At 52.8% G+C, this 22,026-nt stretch overlaps 2 protein-coding genes across 2 annotated transcripts in view; one reads left to right on the forward strand and one right to left on the reverse strand.

Annotated features, from left to right (window-relative positions):
• Positions 1–13,142, forward strand: part of FANCA (FA complementation group A) — a 38,401-nt gene extending 25,259 nt beyond the window's left edge. The window contains exons 27-43 of the mRNA XM_050903715.1: positions 299–395; positions 635–811; positions 1,856–1,929; positions 2,380–2,508; positions 2,983–3,049; positions 3,299–3,465; positions 4,035–4,140; positions 5,301–5,360; positions 5,750–5,854; positions 6,553–6,665; positions 7,480–7,621; positions 9,573–9,635; positions 10,800–10,905; positions 11,308–11,383; positions 11,781–11,937; positions 12,356–12,448; positions 12,963–13,142. Coding sequence (XP_050759672.1) covers positions 299–395; positions 635–811; positions 1,856–1,929; positions 2,380–2,508; positions 2,983–3,049; positions 3,299–3,465; positions 4,035–4,140; positions 5,301–5,360; positions 5,750–5,854; positions 6,553–6,665; positions 7,480–7,621; positions 9,573–9,635; positions 10,800–10,905; positions 11,308–11,383; positions 11,781–11,937; positions 12,356–12,448; positions 12,963–13,070 — 1,840 coding nt within the window. The 3' untranslated portion in view covers positions 13,071–13,142. The remainder of the gene's footprint in view (positions 1–298; positions 396–634; positions 812–1,855; positions 1,930–2,379; positions 2,509–2,982; positions 3,050–3,298; positions 3,466–4,034; positions 4,141–5,300; positions 5,361–5,749; positions 5,855–6,552; positions 6,666–7,479; positions 7,622–9,572; positions 9,636–10,799; positions 10,906–11,307; positions 11,384–11,780; positions 11,938–12,355; positions 12,449–12,962) is intronic.
• A 158-nt stretch (positions 13,143–13,300) lies between these two features.
• Positions 13,301–22,007, reverse strand: ZNF276 (zinc finger protein 276). Its single transcript, XM_050903716.1, has 11 exons — positions 21,803–22,007; positions 19,560–19,869; positions 19,389–19,441; positions 18,323–18,820; positions 17,243–17,321; positions 16,013–16,093; positions 15,484–15,594; positions 15,331–15,406; positions 14,756–14,873; positions 14,404–14,503; positions 13,301–13,951 (listed from the first exon to the last, which is right to left on the reverse strand). Exons 1-11 carry the CDS (start codon positions 22,005–22,007, stop codon positions 13,666–13,668), a joined length of 1,917 nt encoding a protein of 638 aa, XP_050759673.1. The 3' UTR covers positions 13,301–13,665.
• Positions 22,008–22,026: the final 19 nt, after the last annotated feature.

Raw genomic sequence — 22,026 nt, forward strand, 5'->3', positions numbered from 1 at the left:
CTGATGGTGGTCCCACGTGAAATAACATCCTGGTGATTCCTCCAGCCTGCTGGAGGAAGGACTGACTGGATGCTGTCAAAGGTTTTTGTTTAGTCTCTGGTTCTGAAATTTGTGCCATTAATGTACTTTGGGTTGGGAGCACACAAATAGAAGTGGTCCCAAAAGCAAATAGGTTTGGGACGTGTTGGTTAAAAGCATTTTTAACACTCAGTCTTTGTTTTGACTTTGGGCTTTCATCAGTGGGAAAAGATATGATTGAACCAACCAGATAATGGAATTCTTTCTTTTTCTCTATCAGGTTTTGCACTGCGGCAGCATCTTATCTTATGTGCAAGTTTTCATCCTATTCTCGTGAAGATTTGTGCGCCTTGCTTCCTCCTAGCCTTGTTAAAAAGGTAAAAGGAAAAAAGTTTTGCTATTACTTAGGAGAAAGATCAGTCTCAGTTCCATTTCCCGCTGCAGACCCCTGTGCAACTATAACTTGTACAAAGAAGACTATATGAAAATGCATCTTCGTACCCTCCCGTCTTACCATTTTGTGTATTTCCTTGTTTGGCAGTTTCACACAACCAGAGGTTGCACTGGGCCTTTTTTTGTGATGGAAATGTGTGGGGGTTTTATGCCTTTGTTTTAGCTGCAGTACATCGTGCCACGGCTGAGCTTGGAAGCTCGGGGAATCCTGTGCGAGGAGGCTAAAACTGACCTAATCTGGAGTTCCCTGTCATGCCCCTCTCTGAACTACAAAAGAGCCAGCCTCTGTTTATGGAAGCAAGCACGCTTTCAAGAGCTCTTGAAGGAAAAAGCATTCCAGGTATAAATCTTTTCCATGACTTAAATTCTCATTTTTCAGATCTGCCCTTTGCAAACTTCCTTATTGGTGATAAAAAGCTTCTTGTAAAAACTTAATGCCTGAAAAGTTGGTCTGACAGCTGAAGATGTCATGTGCGCTAGGTTATGTGCTCAATGTTATCTGTAGATTTTGATGGTGATGGTAAGGTAGAAATAGAAAACTAGAGGTAAAGCTTTTGTGTCCCGCTTATTGCAAGAGCAGAAAGCTTGACAAAATATACCATATCAGTAAGAAAATGATCAGGAACTGTAGAGAAAAGGCGTGTCCATAACCTTAGCTTCCTACTGTGTACTTGTCTATGAAGTGATGGTGAGTCAAATAACTGAAAATACTTGCTTGCTTTTTTTGGTGCTTTGTCTAAATGTCGGTGTTCTCCTGAACCACCTGTGTATCTTGCATTGTTTGGCTCTGCTTTGCTATGAAGCAGGTTAACATCTCAGCTATTCTCTTTATACCATCCTTGCAACGTATCTGATTTGAGAGGATGTCTTTTTTTTTAACCTAGTTCATAGAAAACCAGTTTGTCTTTGTGCAGAGGAGTTCGTCATGTTACTAGAATGACTCCTTGTACTTGGCTAGCTTGATGTACAAGGCTAAAACACCTTTGCATTATAACCTTTCTTTGATGCTTATACCGGTCTGTCTGACTATGGTGCTTTGTTCATTTTAGCATTCGTTTCTAATAACATATGTTCGTTCTGGTATCTAGACTTTAAGCAGATGAGCATGTTTGGAAATGTCAGAGGGGTGGGTGTGTGAGAGATGCTTTATAGGCTTGCTTTCAGTAAATTTTTGAATGCCAGGGGGGTTTTAGTTTAGATTTCTTGCAAGGGAAACAGTGCAGGAACTTCCTTGGGTTGATGTCTCCTGTTTCATATCTCTTAATCTGCACAGGATTGTGTCTTGGTGTGGGTGAAGGTTTTATGTTGGGAAGAAGGTGGCTGCTCTGCACAAGTTACTTGCCTTGCTGGTCTGCCCTCTTACCTAAATCGTTGCTTTTCCCAGTTGTCTTTCAGGGAGTGGCTGCTGTTGGAGCTGGAAGTGTACCCTGAAAACGACATTCTCTCTGCTTCGGAAAGGTAAGTGCAGAGGGGCTCTGTCGAAAAGGGAGTAGTTCAAGAGTCTTTCCCACCCAAATTAGGAAAAAGCATTGACGATCAGGAAGTAAATAAACAAGCTGCTGCGGGACACAAATGCCTGTTGGCTATGGCGGTTTGTCCAGAGTTCAAGCAATGCTAGAATGAGGCGTGTGTTTTAACTTGAGGAAGTTCACCAAGATAACCTCTGGCCTGCCTGTGCAGTCCTTCTAAATAACTTTTCACAAAACCTCCCCATTTCCAGAAGCAAGAGATGGCTGACATCAGGACGTGTGGTGTCTGGTGGATGACTCTTTTTATATCTGTACTTACATGGGTGGTTTTATCTGTCATTCCACTTCACTTTGTGCGTGAACTTCCTTTTACATTAAGGGAAGGGCACCATTAAAACGCTGTGATAGGCTTCCTATCTTCTCCCTTTCAATATTGCAGACAGGATTTCCATTATTGGGCTATCTACCAATGGTATCTTCCAGCACCTTCTGCTTCTGGTGGCTGCGACGGAGACCTGGAGAAGGCATGTGGCATCATCGTCAATACCATTCTGGATTCCTCACAAAGGTATTCTGTATCATGACTTGCATTTCTGCAGAAGCAATGGTTCTGCTGATGACCTTGCAAGCTCGGAGCTGTGAGCTTGTGCCTTACATGGGGCTGTGGAAGCGATTCCCTTCTCACAGGTCTGGCTGGCAGTGAAAGCTGGGAGGTGGCTCTGCGTGACTCACCAGTCTTTGCATCAGAATCTTGCTTTAGGTGACAGAGGTCTGGGGTTGCAGTCACAGATAGTCCCTAGTCTGTCTGTCTTTAAGTTGAATTTGTGTTCAGATTTGTTTGGCCAGACAAGCATCAGTGCCCCTGAGGAAGTGGCTGAAGCTGGAAAATAAGGAGGGAGGGTTAGAGGAGAGTTGCTGTCTCACCTACAGCTTATTTAAGGAATATCAGTGTTAGAGCTTTATGTTCATCTGAAGCCATTTGACTTTATTTGAACTGTATTATTGTCCTGGGTTAGTTACCTGGTGTGTCTCTTGATTTCAGGTTGGACCTGGGTAGCTGTGGCCAGTCGAAGATGTCAGTCAATCCTGATATTCTCTGCAAGCTGCAGGTGATTTCGGACTTCGACGAGTATCTATGTGTTCAATCCTTAAATTTGACCAGTCAAAAGTATTTCCTAATACCTCGGTGTATGTAAGGCTGACATTTGCTTCTCACATGTGAGCAGTGGCATGGAAATTGAGAGAGATTTTTCTTTCTGATCTCTTTGTATTACTTGAGAGAAACATAGAGGGTTTGAATGCAAACTAGTGTGTAGCCCTGACAAACACTGTTCTTTTTCCCCCACCTCCCTGTTTAGGAGATGGTGCTGGAGCTGGGCTGTAGGCGAAAGCTGCTTTCTGGCTGCGTGGATGCCCAGAGACACTTCCTGCTTGAGATTCTCCAGGAAAGACTGAAAGACAGAAAACATGGCTCTGCTTTGGCTGAGCAGTTATGGAGGCAGCAGGAGCTGCTCCTGCACAGAAGGTAAATGCAGATCTGAACGGCTGGGAATACCCCGAACAAAACTTGCTGCTCAAAGCAATTACGGTGTGTACCCGTGCAGTTGGGTAGCCTCCCCTCTGATTCCACAGCAAGTGAAAATGACGCTATATGCCGTGGTAACAATTGTGCGAGAGATATTTATTCCCTGGTACCCACATGAATTAACTGCGTTTCAGCGTGCCATCTTGGGGTACGAGTTGCCCCTGCCAGTAGACTGGATTTCAAAGACCACACATCTTCATGGACTCTGTTTACAGCCAGCAACACTCTTAATGCCACCGCTTGTGTTAACAGTCGTTAAATTACTCTATTTGTTGTATCTTTGGAAGATACAAGATCAAGTGGCATGTATATCTCATTGAAATGCGGGTTCTTTTCTGGGCAACTGGAAAAATTCCTTGTGCAGTTTCTGTCAACGTGTTTTGAGATCTCTCATGTTTGACATGTTCTCAAACTCTCCTGAATATCAAAGGCACGTGCCCTGAGAGTGTGGAGTCTGATTCTCTTCTGGACGGTAACCTCAATTTTGTTTTTATTCTTCCCTACCTAAGGATTCTGGTACGGCTCCCTGCATCCGCTCTGATCGTGACGTGTCGAAAAGGAAAGAAAACAACATTGGACTGCGAAGACTTTTTTAATTTTGTAAACTCGGAGCTGGTATGTGTTGTTAGCCAAACGATAATTTCTTGTTGGTAAATGCTCTAGATAAAGACCTTAAACTTGGGTTTAGGACAGGAGTTAAAATGCAGCCAAACTTGAAACAAACTTAGCTTATATCAGAGTGTAGGGAGGCTCAACTCTTTATGCTCGAGACTTTCCAGCCCCTAGCTCTGCAGAGGTCCCCTCGGCACTGTCTGCTGCAGGATGACTTTTGGGTTCATTCATCTGGAGTTGTGGTGGCATTTTACGCTATTGAGAGAGAAGCCTTGGGAAATAGCGTAGGCAAAGCTGGGGTGGAGCCAGCCAGCGTATCAGTGGTTGGAGCTGGGTTTGCACAGTCCAGGGGTAAAAACACCAGCGGATGATCACGGAGTAGCCTGGTAGCGGCTTGGCCAGTTCTTGAGCAGTAGGAGTGCTCTTTCCAGTTGCGTTGTTTGTGACAACGTATGTGTCTGGTGTGCACGCACGTGCAGCAGCCTTGGGGATGCTCTCTCTTGTATAGATACGTTGTCCTTCTGTGCCACCTGCTCTCTGTTTGTTGATGGTGGGTTAGAGAGAAACCTGCAGTGTTCCCGTGGAGGCCTAGAAGGAAGGGACTGAGCACGAGCTCTTCTCCAATTTCTTTGTCGTGCCAGAGTGTTAAATTAATTTGCTGCGTGTAGAGTGAGATCCTGCTCATCCTCTTGTGTTACGTACACTAGAGAAACATTCAGAAACATCCCTGCAGCTTCCTGGGGGAAGATAAGTTGACTTGCAGGTCCCTCAGGGCACTGTTTTGTGCTCTGAGGATAGCGATCACTTCTATTTATTCATCCTGACTGGCCTTTTCAAGCCGTCCTGTACTGTCATGTTAGGCACAGCCAGAAACCTCCATTCATTCCAAGACTGTTAATCAAACTGCTTCTGCCATCCACAACATGTGGTAAGCAGGGCCGTCTGATTTGCTTTCTAATGCCGGGACTGTAAAAGCACTACCTAGTTGGTGGCGTTGCTTTATATAGAAATGAAGTTTCTGCAATCTGAACTGATACTCAGGATCTCACAGGGTGATTTTGTGCTGAGTCCTGTTGTGCCAGACACCCAAAATGTTCAAAGAAAATCATAATTCAAAAGGGAAGAAATGATTTTTTTTTTTTCCTCTCCTTGTCTTCCCACAGAAGAACGTCTGTTCCAGAGGGTATGCGCTCTCCTACGACATCACCGCTCACTTCTTCAGGGTAACTGCTGCTTTTGTCGTTCTGCTCCATTGTCTGTGCTAGCCGGAGTAGACGTTTCTTTACCAGGATACCTGACTATATGCTGTTCTTAGCAATGAGATGTGCTATTTGTACCCTCGTTTTGAGAATTGTCGGTGTAAATTCCAAAAAGAAGAGCAGTAATCCAGGAAAATGAAGAGAAGTAGCAGGAGGAAGTAGTGGGAGAGGTTAATTTTAATACAATACAGCAAAGCTGGTGGGGAAGGAGAAGCTGTTGGGCACACGTTTCTTTTGCTGGGCCATGCTGACCCCTACAGTCATCTTTGATTAGTTTACACATGGCTAGGTGAGGTACTTCAAAGCAGCGAAGACATATGTGTGTAGTCATCTTGTAATTTATCCTCTTCCAGGGCCTGCTTAATGCCAGCTTGGACTGTGAAGAACCGGCAGAAGGGGTCAACGACGTTCTAACAGCATGTCAAACCAAATGTCCCATTGTGCTTTTCTCTGCAGCGGTAACTGCTCTTATTTTTGTCTGAAGAGTGCCAGATGGAAATTCAGTACCAGTTCAGAGCGCTTGTTTTAAACTTCGCTTAATGTAAGCTGTGAAGCGTGGGGGTAGTAATTCTTAACGCCTTTGGAAAACTGCGGAGTGTTTTAGTACCCTTGGTATCGCTGATCCCAGCTCTGGGCATGCAGCCTTGTTTTTGGAGTGTCACTACAGAAGCGGAACAGAGGCTGTTTAAGAGTGAGAAGCTGGGAGACTTGTCTTGGTTTCAGATGCACTATGGGGGGGGCTGGTTGTTACATGCCAAGCAACCAAAGAGTCCATAAAGCACGCATTTTTCTCTCTCCTGTGCTTAACTCTTCATGCACTGTTTTACCTGGGGATACGTGGGTTTTTTTGCATGTGGTAAGCATGTGCATCACCTTTGCGGAACAGCTGAGTTTTGAGCTCCTTTATTATGACCGGTCCTGCTAGAGGAGTTTCAGGGCACAGTGGTATGAACATGGTCACAAACGACCCTCTTTGCATTTCCAGGATGTGAAACTTCTCACGTTTCTTATGTGTGTATGTACAACTTGGACTTTTTCATTAAGGGGGGGCGGGAAATCCCTTTCAGTACCTGGCTGAGGTAGCATGCATACCTGACTGCAAACAACTGCTAAGTACACCACCACTAATGCTGCTGGTTTCCCTCTTTCTTCCTAGCTTTGGTGGCCGAGGCTGGAGCCAGTACTTTGCTCTCAGTGGAAGAGACTCTTTGGGGCTCCGCTTGCAGAGGAACTGGAAAGACTGAGGGAATGGCAGTCCTCAGCTACTCGGTGTGTATGAGGAACCGAGCGTGGATCTGCAGGCAGGAGAACCTGCTCTCTGAGGGATCAGCGCCCAGGAGGCCTGTTCTCTGAGGCAGGCTGCGTTTCAGCAGGCAGTATGAAATGCTAATGTGGACGGAGGCTTGTAGGACAGCTATATAGAGATTCCTTTTGTAGAGTTTAAACTCAAAATGGGTCATTGTAATTATTTAGTCTGGCCTTCTGTGTAATATGGGTCAGAGTGTTTCACCATAAGGAAAAAAGAATCTTTTTAGAGGAGACTGGAAGGCAGTGTCCTTGTTAGACAAACACTGGAAATAGCCTTTAGCACAGTGAGTCATTCGCTCGAGCTGCTGCACCCTTTGCTCCCTGGATTTGGTGAATCTCTGGTCTCCTGAAGCTACTGACTGCTGCTCTGCTGTATTCATCCTTCTTTACCTGTCCTTACGCTGTCTGTTCAGCGTCCTGCAACTTTTCTCCAAAAGCTGGGAATTTAGTATCAGAAGCTCCTTGCAGGTTATTGCAGGTAGTAATCACATGCTTCTGTAGTAGAGTATACACTTAACTACCTGCCCAACCTGTGATAAAAGAGCTTTGGGAATGCTGCTGTCTGTTCCTAGATGTTTTCTTTTTAAACTGTCTCCTTGTAGCATCCAACTGCGGGGGGGGGGGGGGGAAACTGGAGAGAAGAATTTTTTTTTTTGGTCCCAGTCACAAACTTACACCCTTTGCCCAAGCCCCTGATTTCCTCCTCGTTCACAGCTGTGATTTCTTTTTAAATTTTTTTCCTCCAAAACCGTGACATGCTGGTTTTGTTTCCTAGCTTCCTTTCTTCAGGAGTGGTTTTCCCTCTCTCTGGCCCTCCTTGGATTTCAGCTGCCTTCCTCCATTGTACTGTTCAACAGCAGTTGCCACGCGGACGAGAGAGAAATGCACTGAAGAGGCTGGGGACTGACACAGAGCAGGCAAGACTGGGTGCATTTTAAACGTCTGCTGTTCCCTCCACTTGAAAACTAGAAGTAGAATGTCTTTAACTGAGAAATGGTTGTCCTGAGATACTGCTGTATCCCTGGCAAACCCTGTTGTGAAATCTTGCTGGTGGCTAGTTGATAAAATGTAGCTGTAAATTACCAGTTGCTAAATACTTATCCTAGAGGCAAAGTTGTTCCAAACTGAAACTTTTAACTCAGATACTGGCTCCTCTGTGAAGTCAGAGAGGACTACTAAACAGCTGCTTTAAAAACTGAAGTTGGAGAGAGTGCTGCAGAGAATGAGAGCTCAATCCATGGCATGCCAAGATCACCTCTCCCTCTGACAAAGGAGCAGTCCTTGTGGATTTTAGCTCAGGCAACTTGGCTGGAAGGTTAGGGAGATGCAGAAAGTTTGTGAGACAGGAGTGCGGGCATTTTAAGGGCTCTGGGAAGACGTGCTGGGAATCCCAGGGACAGATTTCCTGAGGGTTTTCCCCAGCCTGTTCCAGGAAATGCCTCTGCCATTTCGCCACGCTCAGTGCCCTCCGTGCATGGGAATTCTCTGAAGCGCTCCGCTGAGGAGGAAGCGGGGCTGCCCGTTGGTCTTCCAGGGGATAGCTGGGACCGGAGCTCAGTGTGGGGAGTGTCCCTGTACTGGGACATTCACAGGTAAATAGTGTTGAAGCGGAACCTGTGCCTTACTATTTGCTCTTAAGTTTTATTGCTCCGGGGAGCAGTTACGGTAGCAGCTCCTCTTGCTATGGGATTGACTCCACCACTGTTTATACTGGTCTAGAGCCAAAAGCTGCTAGTCAGAAACTGCTGTCGCTGAGTTGATATGAGCCTTTAGTACATGTGGAATAACAGCCGCTTTCACCTCAAAAATCTGCCTTGAGATAGGAGGAGGTTGCCAGGGAGAGTAAGAACAGTGGGAGGGCTGAGTGTAACTGGGGTCCCAGCAGCTGCCTGGTGTTCAGGCCTCAGCTCAGACCCTCAGCTACTGCTCCAGTATCGGTGGGATTGCACAGATCTTTCTGTGGTGGGGATCTGGTCCCACACACCGGACTGGTGTGAGGTCAGGTGCTGAATCCCTTCAGGTGACAGAGAGCGTTAAAGGGCAGATCTCTCCCTGTCAGCAGGGGAGTGTTGTGGGATTAGCCACCTTTGGGGAGGTAGTTAAATCCAAGGAGCACAGTTGTTCCACATGTGCCACTCCTTTTTGTTTCATTCATCCACAGGCAGCAGTCTGTGCCTCTGGAAAACTCTCAGCTGAAGTGAAAGGTCTCCCGCTGCCATGTTCCCTGCCCTGGCCTGACCGCTGTGCATGTGCAAACAGACCTGCTGTGCACAGAACGTGCTGTCTGGCTCAGCCCTCTCCTTTCTCAGACAGAGATAAGAAAAGAAAGGAGGGTTAGCTTTACATCTGGATTAGCAGCACAAATAAATAAGTTACTTTAACTTCCCAGGATCACAAAGCCACTGCATCCTTTGATTTGTGTGGTAGGGATCCAGAAAAGCGATAGCCAGCGTATGTCAGGACAGGATGATGATGCACTTGCTGAGATGAGAGGCTGCACAGCATCTGCTGGTGGCATGCCGGCTATGGACCAACGTTAGCTCTCCTCCAGGTTTACACCTGTGGTAGCTCACTCAGTTTTTCCCTGTATTTGGGAGAAGTTGTCATCTGTTGTCTGACTGCAGCAAGCCTTGCTTTGAGAACAGTGAATTTAGTGTGGAATTTACCCTTAGAAGCAATGAACGATGTCGGGCTGCAGTCTGTCGTCTTCAAACACGCTGCCTTCACCTGGAAGGAACAGCAGTGCTTGTAGTTAGTCCAGGTCCACCCTGGGAACGTAGTCGATGAAATGTTATTTCCTGATTGGAAAGCGCAAGTTCTGAGTCACCACCACAGATATAACTAACAGGCAGTCTCTTTTCCTTGCAGCTTCTTGTTTCTCTGCTGTTCTTCTCACTCATGGATCTCATCTCAGCAAAAATAGCACCAAAGGTAAATTCAGCCCTGAGGGAATTCTCATGACACTAAATGTGTCTAATGAGCTTGGTTTGCTGCCTAAAAATGCTTTGTACCAGTACTGTGAAGGCTGGTGGCTTGTTCTGCCAGAAGGAAGGGATCAGCAACACCCCAGGCAGAGCCTGCTGAAAGCCCTTCTATTCCTATCAGATTAAACCTGTATTTTCCTCTAACTGACGTTATCTCCCCTTTCGCTACGGCAGCTTTTATTTCTCTTCCTGAATGACTTACTATTTTCAGTTCCCTGTTCAGACTTTACACCTCTCAGGTAGTGCAGGAACCTCGTATCTCTCTCTTAGCTTTTGTGTAACATTTCACATTTGTTAGATGACGCTTTTCCTCAGGCTGGAAACGTACGTGGTATTTCACAGGAGAAGAGGTCCCCAGCAAGGAGGAACATTTAGTTTCCAAATGATTTAATGCTATTCAATGAAGGAGTAAAGATGACAAGTTTCTTCCAGCAGCTGTCTGCCCCAAGTATCCTCCCGCCTGTGAATGCTTGTTTCTGTCCCTTTGCTGTCTTCTCAGCTTTGAAGTGCAGCCGTTTGTGTAGTCACCTAACAGATTGGATTGGGGAGCAGATTCAAGTTAAAAATAATCGTTTGGTCTCATAGTCTGCCTCTGGGAGAGTCTGGAGGAAGAGTCATTGAGGAAAGAAACATCTTGAGCAAACAGATCTGGGAGGTTATTCCAAGTAAAATAAGTAATGCAAAAAAAACCCCAAACCCAACAATCCCAAGATGTGCTGTCACTAGATGGGTTAGGGGGGGAAAAAACCAAAGCTGCTCCGGGGAGCAGGGTGGGGTCGGTGCAGGACGCGCAGTGGCTCTGTGCTGAGCACCGCTGGGAAGCGTGCTGGCGACGAGCCGCTTGCTCATCGATGCCGCTTCCCCTTCTCTCACAGATCGTTCTCGATGGAGCCCTGTGGTGGCCTGGTTTGGTGATGAAGGCACTGCACTACTCCAGTGCCTGATTGCCCCGGGGAATCCAGGCTGCCAGGCGAGGGGAGAGACTTGGGCTAAATTCGTAAAGGTCCTTTAATAGAGCACTTGGTGTACACAATCTCTTACGAGGGGTTCCTTTCTGCTTTGATGCAACTACAGCCTAAGACAAACTAGACCTGTCCTTTCTGACACCCAGGAAGGAGTGGATTTTCAGACGTCTCTGGAATGGTCCCTGGAGATCGTGCAATGCCTGGAAGAGAAGGGCATGTCCTGGCCGCTTCTCTTCCATTCGGCAGAGAAAGGTGAGCGAGTCCTGCCTCCAAGGGGTGGAAAGGTGAGGTTCAGTGCTGGACAGGCATGCTCCCTCGCTTTGATTAACGAACGTACCTGTAAGAAGGAACTGATGGGCCTTTGTAAGCAGCACAAAAAATACTTGCTTGAGTAAAAGCTGAGAACATCCTGCTTCTACCCTGCAGTATGGTGACCCAGCTGATGATCAGGAATGACTGAAACTCAGTATTGTTCCCTCTGGTAAAGAAAGCCTCAGAGGGGACAGCTTGCTTCTCCCAGCGGTCACCACACCCAAGCACTAGTGTTTATTGTGGGCTGGAAGGAAACTGTGCAGCCCCCGTGCTGCTGTAGAAGTATGCAAGGTGGCATGAGGACCACTGCAGATGCTTAGTGCTTCTCTCTGGCTATTGCAGACCCTAGAAGATACCGCGTCCTGCGCAGCGCAGCCTCGGACCGTCACATCAGGCTCTTGCCTGTTGCGTTCTACAGGTAACGTCCTGCTGGGCTCAGAAGGGAGCTGTTTGTGAGGGAGGATGTGGCTGCTGGTTGGCACGTAGAGCCGCTGGCACAGAGGTAACTGTACTGCTGGCCTGTAGGTGAGCTGAGCTCTTACCTTTAGCTATGCAGGAGAGAATACTTGATCACGGCAGGATTGCTATTTAAGGAGCCCTGTATCTTTTGCTAGAAGTTTCTCTTCAGCTTTGTGCTCCAAACAGGAGTGTCCCTGGCTGCCTTCCTGCTCCTGGCAGTGGGCTGGCCCTGAACACAATGGGACTTGTAAAACCGACAGCGGCAAGAGCACCAGCTGTGTTTGCCTTGTGTCTATCTGTGTCTGAGTCTGCCACGGAACCAGTGCTAACCAGACACGGTGTATGACCTTCTCTAGCCTCACCCCTTGCTTTCACCAAGAGCTGCTCACCAGAGAGCAGACCTTCCTCTACGTGGCGCTCGATTTGTACATCCAGCTGCTTCGGCTCTTTGTGGAAGGGAAAGACCTGCCGCAGCCTGATGAAGCAGGGCTCAGCCCAGACCCCACAGAGCACGTGAGTGAAGCTCGGTCTCTTTTTTTTTTTTTTTTTTTTCCTCTTGTAACTGTGAATCCTATTCTTTATCCCTTCCCCCGCCACTTGCAGCATCCCTTTTGTTCCCACCTTCCTGTACAAAGCAGAGGCAGCTTGTGCAGCTGCCTTTGCAGGCAGTCGGCTTGCTCGCGCCTTGGGGCTGAGAGAAGCTGCAGGCGCTGCTGTCCTGCTGCTGCCTGAAACCTAAGGTGCCTCGCTGCCGTCTTGTACAGGACCTCAGGGTGGGTGTAGTCACCGATCAAGTGATCGGTGTAACCTGTGAATAGCTCCTAGGTGCGGTGTAGTGGTTCCTGTTTCACTTGTGGAGGCAGGGACTGAGAGCCGAAAGTGACATTGCGCTTGGCCTTGATCGGTCGTGTCTCTTCTCCGTGTTTTCCAGGGGGATCCCTTGGAAGTGATCTCCACAGCCCGGCGTTTCCTGCTCCGTGCGATCCCGCGATGCCCTGCCCAAAGCTTCGGAAACGTACGACCGGTGCGTTGAGATTTTTCCCTTTTCTCCCAGCGCGTGAGAGCTGGTGAGCACTGCTTCTGCCTGTGTCAGCCTTTCTTGGGCACTGATCCTGTGCTGGTGCTGTCTGCTTAACCTGTGCCACGCTCCGTGTTTCCGTACGGCGTTTGGGAGCGGTGGAGGACACCTGCTGCTCGATCAGTGCTATAGCCGCATCCTCCCGCTCCTGGGCTGCAAGCTCCATCTTTCTCAGCAACATTAAACACTGCCCTCATGCAGTCTCTCGTTCCTGCTGCTTGCTGAATGCTTGGTCTTCGGGGGGGGAAATATCAAGCACAGCGAAGCGGCAGGTGTTGAAGTTTCCCACAAACGCTGTGTTGTCAGCCAGGAGAGCGTGTTATTTCTGAGTGAGTCGGCAACAGCTTCCCTCTCCTCTACCTGCACTTTGCTGAGAAGCAGCATAACACTCTAGTGTTGCCTTAACTCCCTTTGAGGAAGCACAAGCGGGTCTAATAGTGGCTACTTGCCCTCTCCCCAGCTACTGCCCACGTGTGAAGAACTGGACCCGGAGCTGGGAGCCACCCTCCTGCACTTCTCGAGGCCTGCCGCGGCCATGGAGCTGGACGAAGAGCTGGTCCTGTTCTGAGTGACAGGCAGGCACCGGCACGGCAAGCCGAGCAGAACCCCCTGACTACAGAGGAAGGGACAGACAAGGTGCTACCTTTCTCATCAGTGCTGTTTCTTTCAAATTACTTTTGTAAATAATTTATTACAAGCATAACCATGAAGCTCTTGTTACAATAAAAAGTAGGTTACAAATTTTAGTTTAGATTCACTTTGGGAATCATCATAATTTTTTTTTTTTTCCAAAACAAAATGTCTGCTTAAAGTTGCTCCACTGTCCTGTGTACCCTTAGAGCCCCCTGAGGGCACTCTCGTACAGGCAGCAGCTTGTGCAGGCAGGGAACAGTTGTGGCCAACTTTGTTTCTACAACTGTGTGCGTGGGGAGAAGGGGGAACCACGAAGGGGTGCTGCCGAACATCCGCTCCCCTGGGATTAGACAGACTCTTAGTACAACACTGCTGAATCGGACGTGAGCATGGAGAATCACAGCATGATAACAAGCTTTTTCTGAGCAAGCTGAAGCTAATTCCACTGAGTTCTTTGGGAGACTAAAATGTAGATTAAAAAATCTCCACTCTGCTGTATGGTTTCTACTGGGAAAGCTTCCCTGTCCCCCTCAGGTGGGCTCCTGCTGTGCAGTCACTTCTGGCTTTACCGCCTGGCTTTCCGAAGTCCCTGAAGTATTTAGGAGGAGAATGGGCTCTGGCTCCAGTGGCTTGGCTTTGTCCTGAGTCTGGGTCAGAGGGTGCACCATGGACATGTGGACATTAAGGTTATGGGCCTTCTCGAAGCGCTTCCCGCACTGGTCGCAAGCAAACTCCAGCTCCGTCTCAGCTTTGTGTTTGGTCATGTGGTACTTGAGCGATGCTCGCTGTCTGCACTGGAACCCACAGATTTCACACCTGCAAAGCAAAGCAGGGGCTCAGCACCGAGCCTGAAGCCACAGCGTTCGCTTTTTGTCACGTTGAATAAGCCCACGAGAAGATGACCGCAGCCTCAGCGCTGCTTGCTCACAGCACTTCCTACTACAACTACCCCGGTCACGCAACACGATTCTCCTCCTCAGGCCTGCAGCTCATCACTGGTAGCCGAGCGTTCAACCTGCTGAACTCTGAAGGGCAACAGGAATAGAAGGAGGCGTAAGACTTGCTCAGCAAGGGGAAGCTCTAGAGCTGGAGCACGCGTTGCGGATGAACACTGAAAGCGATTCAGCCAGGACGCTGCCAGCTACAGGCGGGGTTTGCATCACAGAATTACTCTGTGCTGAGGTCGGTGACTGAGAGAGCTCAGCAGAACTTCACCACCCCTTCTATCCCTTTTCTTAGCTACGAACGGATGGTTGGTGTGCACTTACTGGAGGGGCTTTGCTCCCGAGTGCCGCATCTGATGGACCGAGAGGTGTTTGCGTTGCTTAAAGGTCTGCCCACATTCATCACAGATATAATTACGTACCTCTGCAATGGAAAAAGGGAGAGAGTCATCGATTCTGCTGATTTCTTAGTACACGAAATGCATACAGGCAGCTGCCCACGCTTACTGGTGGAGGCTGAATTCCTCCCCCTGCCTCACGTCCCCCGCGTGATGGCCTGTTACAGGTTTACAGGCAAGGCAGGCCGTTCTACACCCTGCACCGAGTCTTGCGCAGTGAATCGTTGGGTGTTCGTAACACCCGTCGCCTGCTGTGAGCAGAGCCTGCGGGGACGCACCTGTATGAATGAGTTTCACGTGACGCTGTAGGTACCGGTCAATCATGAACACCTTGTTACAGCCAGGATGAGGACAGGGCCTCTCCCGAACCTCCTCATGATGCTCCTTGATGTGTTTCTGTAAAGAAAGGACAGAGCTTCTAACCCCTGGGCTACATTTTCCCCAGTGTAAAACTTGGGCCCCCCCCAAAAAAACGAGCCCCCCGTCTTGGCAGGCTCATGCATCAGCGCTGCTTCACTGTGGAAAAACCAGAGACTTCCATCCAAATCTACCCCTGGCAGCAGAGCCTTTAACAGGACACAGCGGAGCTCGTTCCAAGGGCTGCTGCCGAGCCAGCGGCAGACTTCCAGAACAGGAGGAGCACGCAGAGCCAGAGCAGCTCCTGTTGCTTTTGGGAGCACAGAAAAAGGCTTTGGACTGCTTCATTTAGTCGCTTGCCGCCTCCTGCGGAGCTAGGCAATTAAATCTGCAGATCCTGCAGAATTAAATCTGCCACAGATCCTCTCTTCATACGGAAACTGCTCTGTAACGCTCAAAGCTACAGGTTTGAGACAGGAGCAAACCCTGAACTCACCTTCATGCCATCCGCGCCTCTGTAGACAGCCGTGCATCCCTGGTAAGGACACTTGTAAATGGTAGGCAGCTCCTCCCTGCAAAGCAGAGGCCTGCCGTCAGCCAGCGTGCCGAGCGCGGGGGTGCTGCCCAGCCGCCGCCAGCTCCTTATTACCTTTCACATTTGATTTTTTTTTTCCAGCCTGGCTTCGGCCCTGGCTTCTTCCTTATTTTGGGCTCTTCCGCCTTCTTTGCTTCTTTGCTGTCGCTTTTCTTGCTAGAAACCCTCCAAGAAGGAACAAGGAAGAAGGACAGTGGTTTAATAACTTGATCTTGGTTTTAGTCCTCCCACCTCATCGTCCCCGAGTGTGACACCTGGTCTGACGGCTTAGCCTGATGCTTGACCTGGCAAAGCAGGAGCACGCATGCCGTCAAGTACACGTGAGCCGAGCTGCGGTAATTAGTGCCGGGGCTGGGGAATGAGGGATGTGGCCCAGCTTCAACCCGATGGGGAGCTCAGGGAAGACGGGTGCTGGGGCAGCGCTGTGACCTCCAGGCAGGGATGTGGGGGGAACTGAGGCCGTGAAGGAAAGCAATCGCGTTGGCCCAGCTGATTCCACCCCGGCACAAGCACAGCGGAGGCGGCTACCAGCCCTCCCGCTCGTCCGCAAAGAGCTCTGCTAACCACCCAGTAAGCCCCTTACTTCTTTTCGGGGTAAGGCTCGAAGGAGTCATCTGAAGATGGCACGTTTCTCTTCTCATTTTCATCGTCGCTCAAGAAGTCCCTGAGAGAGAGAAGATGCCCTTTACCGACACAGCACCGGGCTGGCACTTCAGCACCAGCGTCTGCAGCAGCAGCAATACGTGTTCTTCGTTCCCAGCGCATCCATCTCCCCCACAGCACGGCAGCCGAGGCTCCACGTGTTCTCCTCCCCCGTTATCTCCCCAGGCAAATACAGCGCCGGTGAACACAGCAAATACCAAAATCGGGTCCTTTTAGGACTAGATCTCTGTAAGAATAATTGAACCGCTGTCAGGAGAACAAAAACCGGCCGTTACTGAAAAGATCTATTCATTGCTGAGGGATGTTGCTACTGCTTTCTATACTGGGAAAAGTAATTTTGTAGAGCAAGAATGAAATATAATTGTCTGGCGCAGGTTAATTAAGCTGCAGGTCATTCTGTGTTTCCTCATATGTAGCAGCTACAGAGGTTTGGGTTTTTCTTTTTCCTCCTTTAAAGTCCTAAGCCATACAAGCAGCAATTAATCCTGAAGCCAGGAAACAGGCAATAAATTGTTGTGGCGCTTTTAATGTGACAGCTGACAGATTTAGCTAACACACCGAAATAAGTCTGCACTCGGCCATTTGGTACTTTAGACTCAGAATGAGTGGATTTAGCCAAATCTTTGATCATAAAGACTGCTAAGCTGCCAGTGTCCCTCCCACTCCCGCTTCCCATTTAATCGCTCTCCCCGTGAGAGAACGTTCCCGCACCAACCGCTCTTCTGGAGCGGCCGCGAAGGGGAATTGCTCCGAGGCTGAGGGGCTGGAGCGGCGGCACCCAGGACCGAGCAAGCCCCCGCCAACCCCTTGCACGGTTCCTTCCCCAGAGCAGAGGAGGGGGGAACGAAACAGGACCAGGTTTGCTGGAAGCAGCCAACAAACACAGAGAGCGCACGCGCGTGTGCAAACACACGCCTGCCGCTGTGCAAAACCCCCCCGCCTGCAGCAGAGGCGGCGAGGAGGGGAGTTCAGCGCGGCGGCGGCGTGAGCTTCGTCACAGCCGCTGCAGAGCCAGCGCTCTGCGCCTCCGACGCCGGTTCCAAGGGGCCTCGAGGGCCAGGTCACTCGTGGAGAAAGAGCTCTCCGAGGCGGGTCATTTCATGCTCGCAAAGAAGACATTTAGGCTATTTGAAACCCACTCTTCTCTCACCCCTCAGAAAGGTCACTGAACTCGTCTTTTACCCGCTCATCCGACGTTGCAGACAGAACCTGCTTCCCACTCAACTGTCCTAGGGAATGAAGGAGAACACGGTGCGTTACAAGGAAAAGCAGCAAAAGCAAGCCAGCGGAGACAGCTGCTGAGAAGGAACCAGCCACTCCGGGTTCGCTCAGCGTGGCTCATACCGCGTGAAAATATGCGCTCCGTGACAAGTTAATGATTATTTAAACCAAACTCCGTGCCTCGTGCTCAGAGACCGCTCTCCCTGCACCCCAGGGACGGGAGAGCCTTTACCCTGCAGTTCCCAGGAGCAGCTTTTGGTTTCCCCCATGACACCAGCTCCGTAACTGAAAGACTCGTCCCCAAGCGAGTCCCAGCTGCCGTTCCTCTTTCCAGCAGCGGACATCTCCCGTGGCTGTCAGAGCTAAACACAGCCCGACTTCTGTAACTCAAAATCGGTGTTAATCCCCAAACGCCACTTCCAGAAGAGAGGAGAGTTCAGCAGTAAACCCACGTTAACTCGGCCCACGAGCAAGCCCGCCCGGCAACTTTCCTTTGCGGATAGAAGGGGCTCCTGCTGTTTGGCATCACCTGCAGCAGCGCGGGGGAAACCCCTCCTTGCCGGCATATGGATGGGGTTTGGTTTGAGCGGAAAGAAACATCTGGCAAATGTGGTGCTGGAGAACCAGTGACCGTTCTGCACCACTCGACAGGCATATGCCCCCCGGCAAGAGCAAGGCAGCAGGGTCTCGCCAGCCAGGCGCAGCCTGCTACGGAATGGCCGAGTCTCAGCCCCTCTATCAGAGGGGGAAATAGAGCACGGGGCGAGGAGACCGGCTCTTTTTGTGTGACGTGGTCGGCCGAAGCCCCCGTGTTCCCCCTTCCCTTCTGCAAGGCTCAGAGGCGATTCTCTGGGCAACCGGCGCTCCCCAGCCGGGGTCTGCGTCCTTCCCTGAGGAGCAGCAGTCTCCGAGGAGGGGGCCCAGCCCCACCATCACTCCCTGGGTCAGCTCTCCGGCTCTTTGCCCTTTCCCAGAGGCCTGGAGGGAGACGGGAGGACAAATCCCTTACCTGTGGCACCGCTCAGTGGCGACACCGGCTGCGGCAGGGCTTTCTCCTGTAAGGAGGCCGTGCTGTCCAGTTGCGAGCGAGATGAATCCCTGTTCTGCGGCGGCTCATTCTCCACGTTCAGTGGCACCGATGCGGTCCCTTTGTTTGCGGGCTGCTGGCAAGGAGTTGTCCTTACTGGAGCATGCTGGGGTTTGGGAGCAGAAACAGCCTCGGCATTGTCTGCCCCTGCCCCGTTGTCAGTCAAGCGTTGCGCCGTGCTCTTGTTCCACTCCCGTTTGACAGACAAGGCGTTGTCGACAAGCACCGTGCTGCAGTCCGAATCCGTATCCATGACGTAGTCGTGCCCGTCCCCGCAGCCCCAGACGGCGCGGATGATCCCGCAGTACTCGGAAGAGAGGACGCTCTGCAAGCTGGGCACCGACGGGCAGCTCCCGGCGTGTGCGTGCGTCCACGTCACCAGGCTGTGCAGGCACTGGGGGCTGGAGGTGATCAGGTCAACTGTCGGGGGGGAGAGGCAGCATGCGCACAGTCAGTCCCCTGGGCCAGCGAAGGGCACAGCCAGCCGCAGGGAGGGACGGGGAGGGACCCGCTCCCCCCCTCTGGGGAGGGGACGGGGCTGCGGACCCTCTCCTGCACCGTGCTTCTGCGTCAGAAGGCAGGTGGGAGACACCCTAGAGGCGCTGCACCCAGGTGGGGTGGGGACAGTCCCCTCGACTGCCAGTATCATTTAATTTTACAGCTGAAAGTGTATTTCCGATTGCCCCCCAGCGTTCGACAGGCCTGGCGCTGCCACCCGGACCCGCTCCGCCTGCTCTTTGTACCCCCCCGGCGTGAGCCTGTGCCCGTTCAGCTCAGCTCGGGGAGGCCGGTGCCAGCGAGGATCCTCCTGGGGAGCCGGAGGGAGGAAGGGGGAATCGTAACCAGCCAGACCAGGGCACGGTCCCGGTGCCGAGGGACGCAGGAACCACCCTGCCGGGTGGTCCTTCCTCAACGCCCGTAAAACCCAGCCCTTCGTTGATGGTATCACAGAAAGAAAAGGAAAGCAGCTCCGGGAGCAGGCACTCACCCAGACAGGAGGCATCTCCTTCCGCACCCGGCTGGGCCTGGGCCGCGCCGCTCCTGCAAAAGCCAGAACAGCACAGTGGGGTCTCGGGGGTTACGGAGCGACCACGCGCCGACACACGGCGATTTACGACTCCCGATAACTCCCGGGAAGAAAGAAAGAAACGCGACGTACTTTCCTTTCGACTTTACGTGGCCCGTGGGAGACGCGTTCACCCTCTGGATAAACGTCCTGAGGACGCTGCGGCATTTGTAGAACTGGGCATGGCATTTCTTGCAGACGAACTGGGGGAGCGCGGGGTCCTGCCGCACCGCCACGCCGACCAGCCGCTGGAAGTCGGTGAAGAAGACTTGATCCACGCGGCGCTGCTTCTCCGAGTTCTCCCCCATCACAGGCACCTTCCCGAAAGCATTGCGCAGGCTCCTGGAGGAGAACTTCCCGTGGCAGAGGCGACAATACCCGGTGCTCAGCGCTCTGCCGATTCCTGCCAGAGAAGGATTGAACGCAGCCGCTGGGTGCCTGCCGCAAGCGTATGGCAGCCGGCTACGGCCTGAAGGCACCAGCGTGCCGGAAGATGTTCTCCTTCCCTTGATCCAGGCTGCCACCGAAGCCCTGGCTTCAGCACGAGCACAGAAAAGCCGGGCAGGAAGAGAGAAGTCTTCCCTGTGACCCTCCCCTGCAGATCGGGGCACCGCACTGCAACCGGCTGACCCAAAAATCAGCCTTTCTGGCCCGACTGCCCCAACGGAGGAACCTCCTCCCAGCTGCGGCGTTCCCGGGGCTCGCTCACACACGTTGGCGCTTTTGCCAACACCGTCCCTCGGCTCAAGTACTTTTTCTCCCTCCCCAGCGTTTATCTCCGAAGTATTTATAGCCGGCGGTCGCGTCCCTCAGCCGCTGCGAGCCTGAGCCGCCCCAGCTCTCGCAGCCCCGTTGAGACGGGCCGTTTCTCAGCCACCCTGATGGTGCTGAGAGCTGGGAACATGGAGCTCCCGAGCGGGGAGCGAGGCCGACCCGGCGCAGCGGGACAAGATGGCAAGCGTTTCTCCCGCTCCCGGTTCACTGACCGTGCTGTTCTCCCGCCCGGCTGCCTCCTTCCCCGTCCTGCGGCATCCCTGCTCTGTGGAGCACGGCTCCGTCCCTCCGCTGCACCCTCACCGCCTGCCAGCACGGGGAAAACTCCCCAACGTGGCCCATTCCCGGCCCTGATGCAACACCGCCGTGCTCTAAACCCTCCGGCCTGCCGGCCCGGGGACGGGGAGGGAGCAGGGTCCTGCCTTGCAGCACCCCCTCCGCCCCGCGAGCTCCCCAGCCATCGCCGGGACCACGCGAACACCTTTCAGAACGATTCGGGGTCCCGTTGCGTACCGGAGACCGGTGGGGACAGCCTGCAGAGCCCCCGGGTGAGGGGACAGAGGCGGGGAAGGGCAGCACGCGTGCGGGGTGAGCATTTTGGGGGGCCGAAAGCCATCCCCCCCACACAAACCCACCGCAGGCACAGTGGGAGGGACGGCACGTGCCAGCCCCGCCGTCCCAGAGGGAGTGCGGGCGTTGCCGCCGTGCGAGCGCTTCCTCCGCCGTCGGCGGTTTGTCTTTTATGAACCGTTTGATGATCAAACTTATCTCCTGCCCTCAGCCGCACTGGCACCGGAGCGTTCGGCTATCGGCCGCCTCCTAAACCAGAGCCAGGCAACGGCAGAGCACCGGAGGGACGGAGAGGAGGGTCAGCTCCCGTCCGCTCTCCCCCGGCATTTCCCTCCTTGTGCTGCCGAAACCCCTCCTTACCTCGCGATTTACCGACACCGGGACCCTCAGCTCTTTAGAGGTGAAGACGTTCCATGCAAACGGGCAAATCCGGGCCGCCGGCACGGGGCAGATCCCACTGCCCGATCGTCCGCCGCCAGCGCGGAGCCCCGGGAACGGCGATCCGCTCCCCGGCAGAGGGGAAAGGCGGCAACGGGGCTCGGCCGTGCCAGGCCTCACACCCACCCGCGACCCACGCACCCACCCGCAGCGTGTCCCGGTGGGTGACCGACCCCCTGAGAGCTGCCTGCAGCGTACCGGATGCCCCGACCCGCCGGTGCTCTCCTGCAGCGGCTCCGTCCCCACCGGGAGAAGCGGCCCAGGCGCGGGAACGGCCGACAGCGGCTCCGGCCACGCGAGGGTCCGGGAGGCCGCTCCCGCCGTACCCGAGGGCCGCCGAACCCCTGCCCCGGGCCGGGCCGGCTGCGAGCCGTGACCCCGCTCCCCTCCCGCCCCGGGGCTTCCCGCAGCCGGCGGCGGGGCCGGTGCCTCGGCACGGGGCTGGGCCGGGCCGGGCCTGCCAGCCTCCCCCGCGGGGCTGCACCCCCGGCCCCACCGCCCAGGCTCCCCCACCCTCCCGGGCCTCCCGCGGGCCCGCCCCGCCCGGGCCTCACCTGCCTCCGGGGCCCCGCCGAGGGCGGCGGGCCGTGTCCAGGCGGCGGCAGCCGCCGCCGGGGCCCACCCCGCGGGGGGCTCGGACCGCGCCGCCGCCGCCTCGGTCCCGCGGGCCGCCGTACCGGGACGCCGCCGGGATTCGGGGGACGCCGCGCCGGGGCCGCCCGCGGCCGCCAGGAACCGGCCGCGCCGATCGCGCTTCATCGCCGCCGCCGCCGCCGCC

Source organism: Gymnogyps californianus, chromosome 12 (assembly GCF_018139145.2).
Source record: "Gymnogyps californianus isolate 813 chromosome 12, ASM1813914v2, whole genome shotgun sequence".
Classification (NCBI taxonomy): Eukaryota; Metazoa; Chordata; class Aves; order Accipitriformes; family Cathartidae; genus Gymnogyps; species Gymnogyps californianus.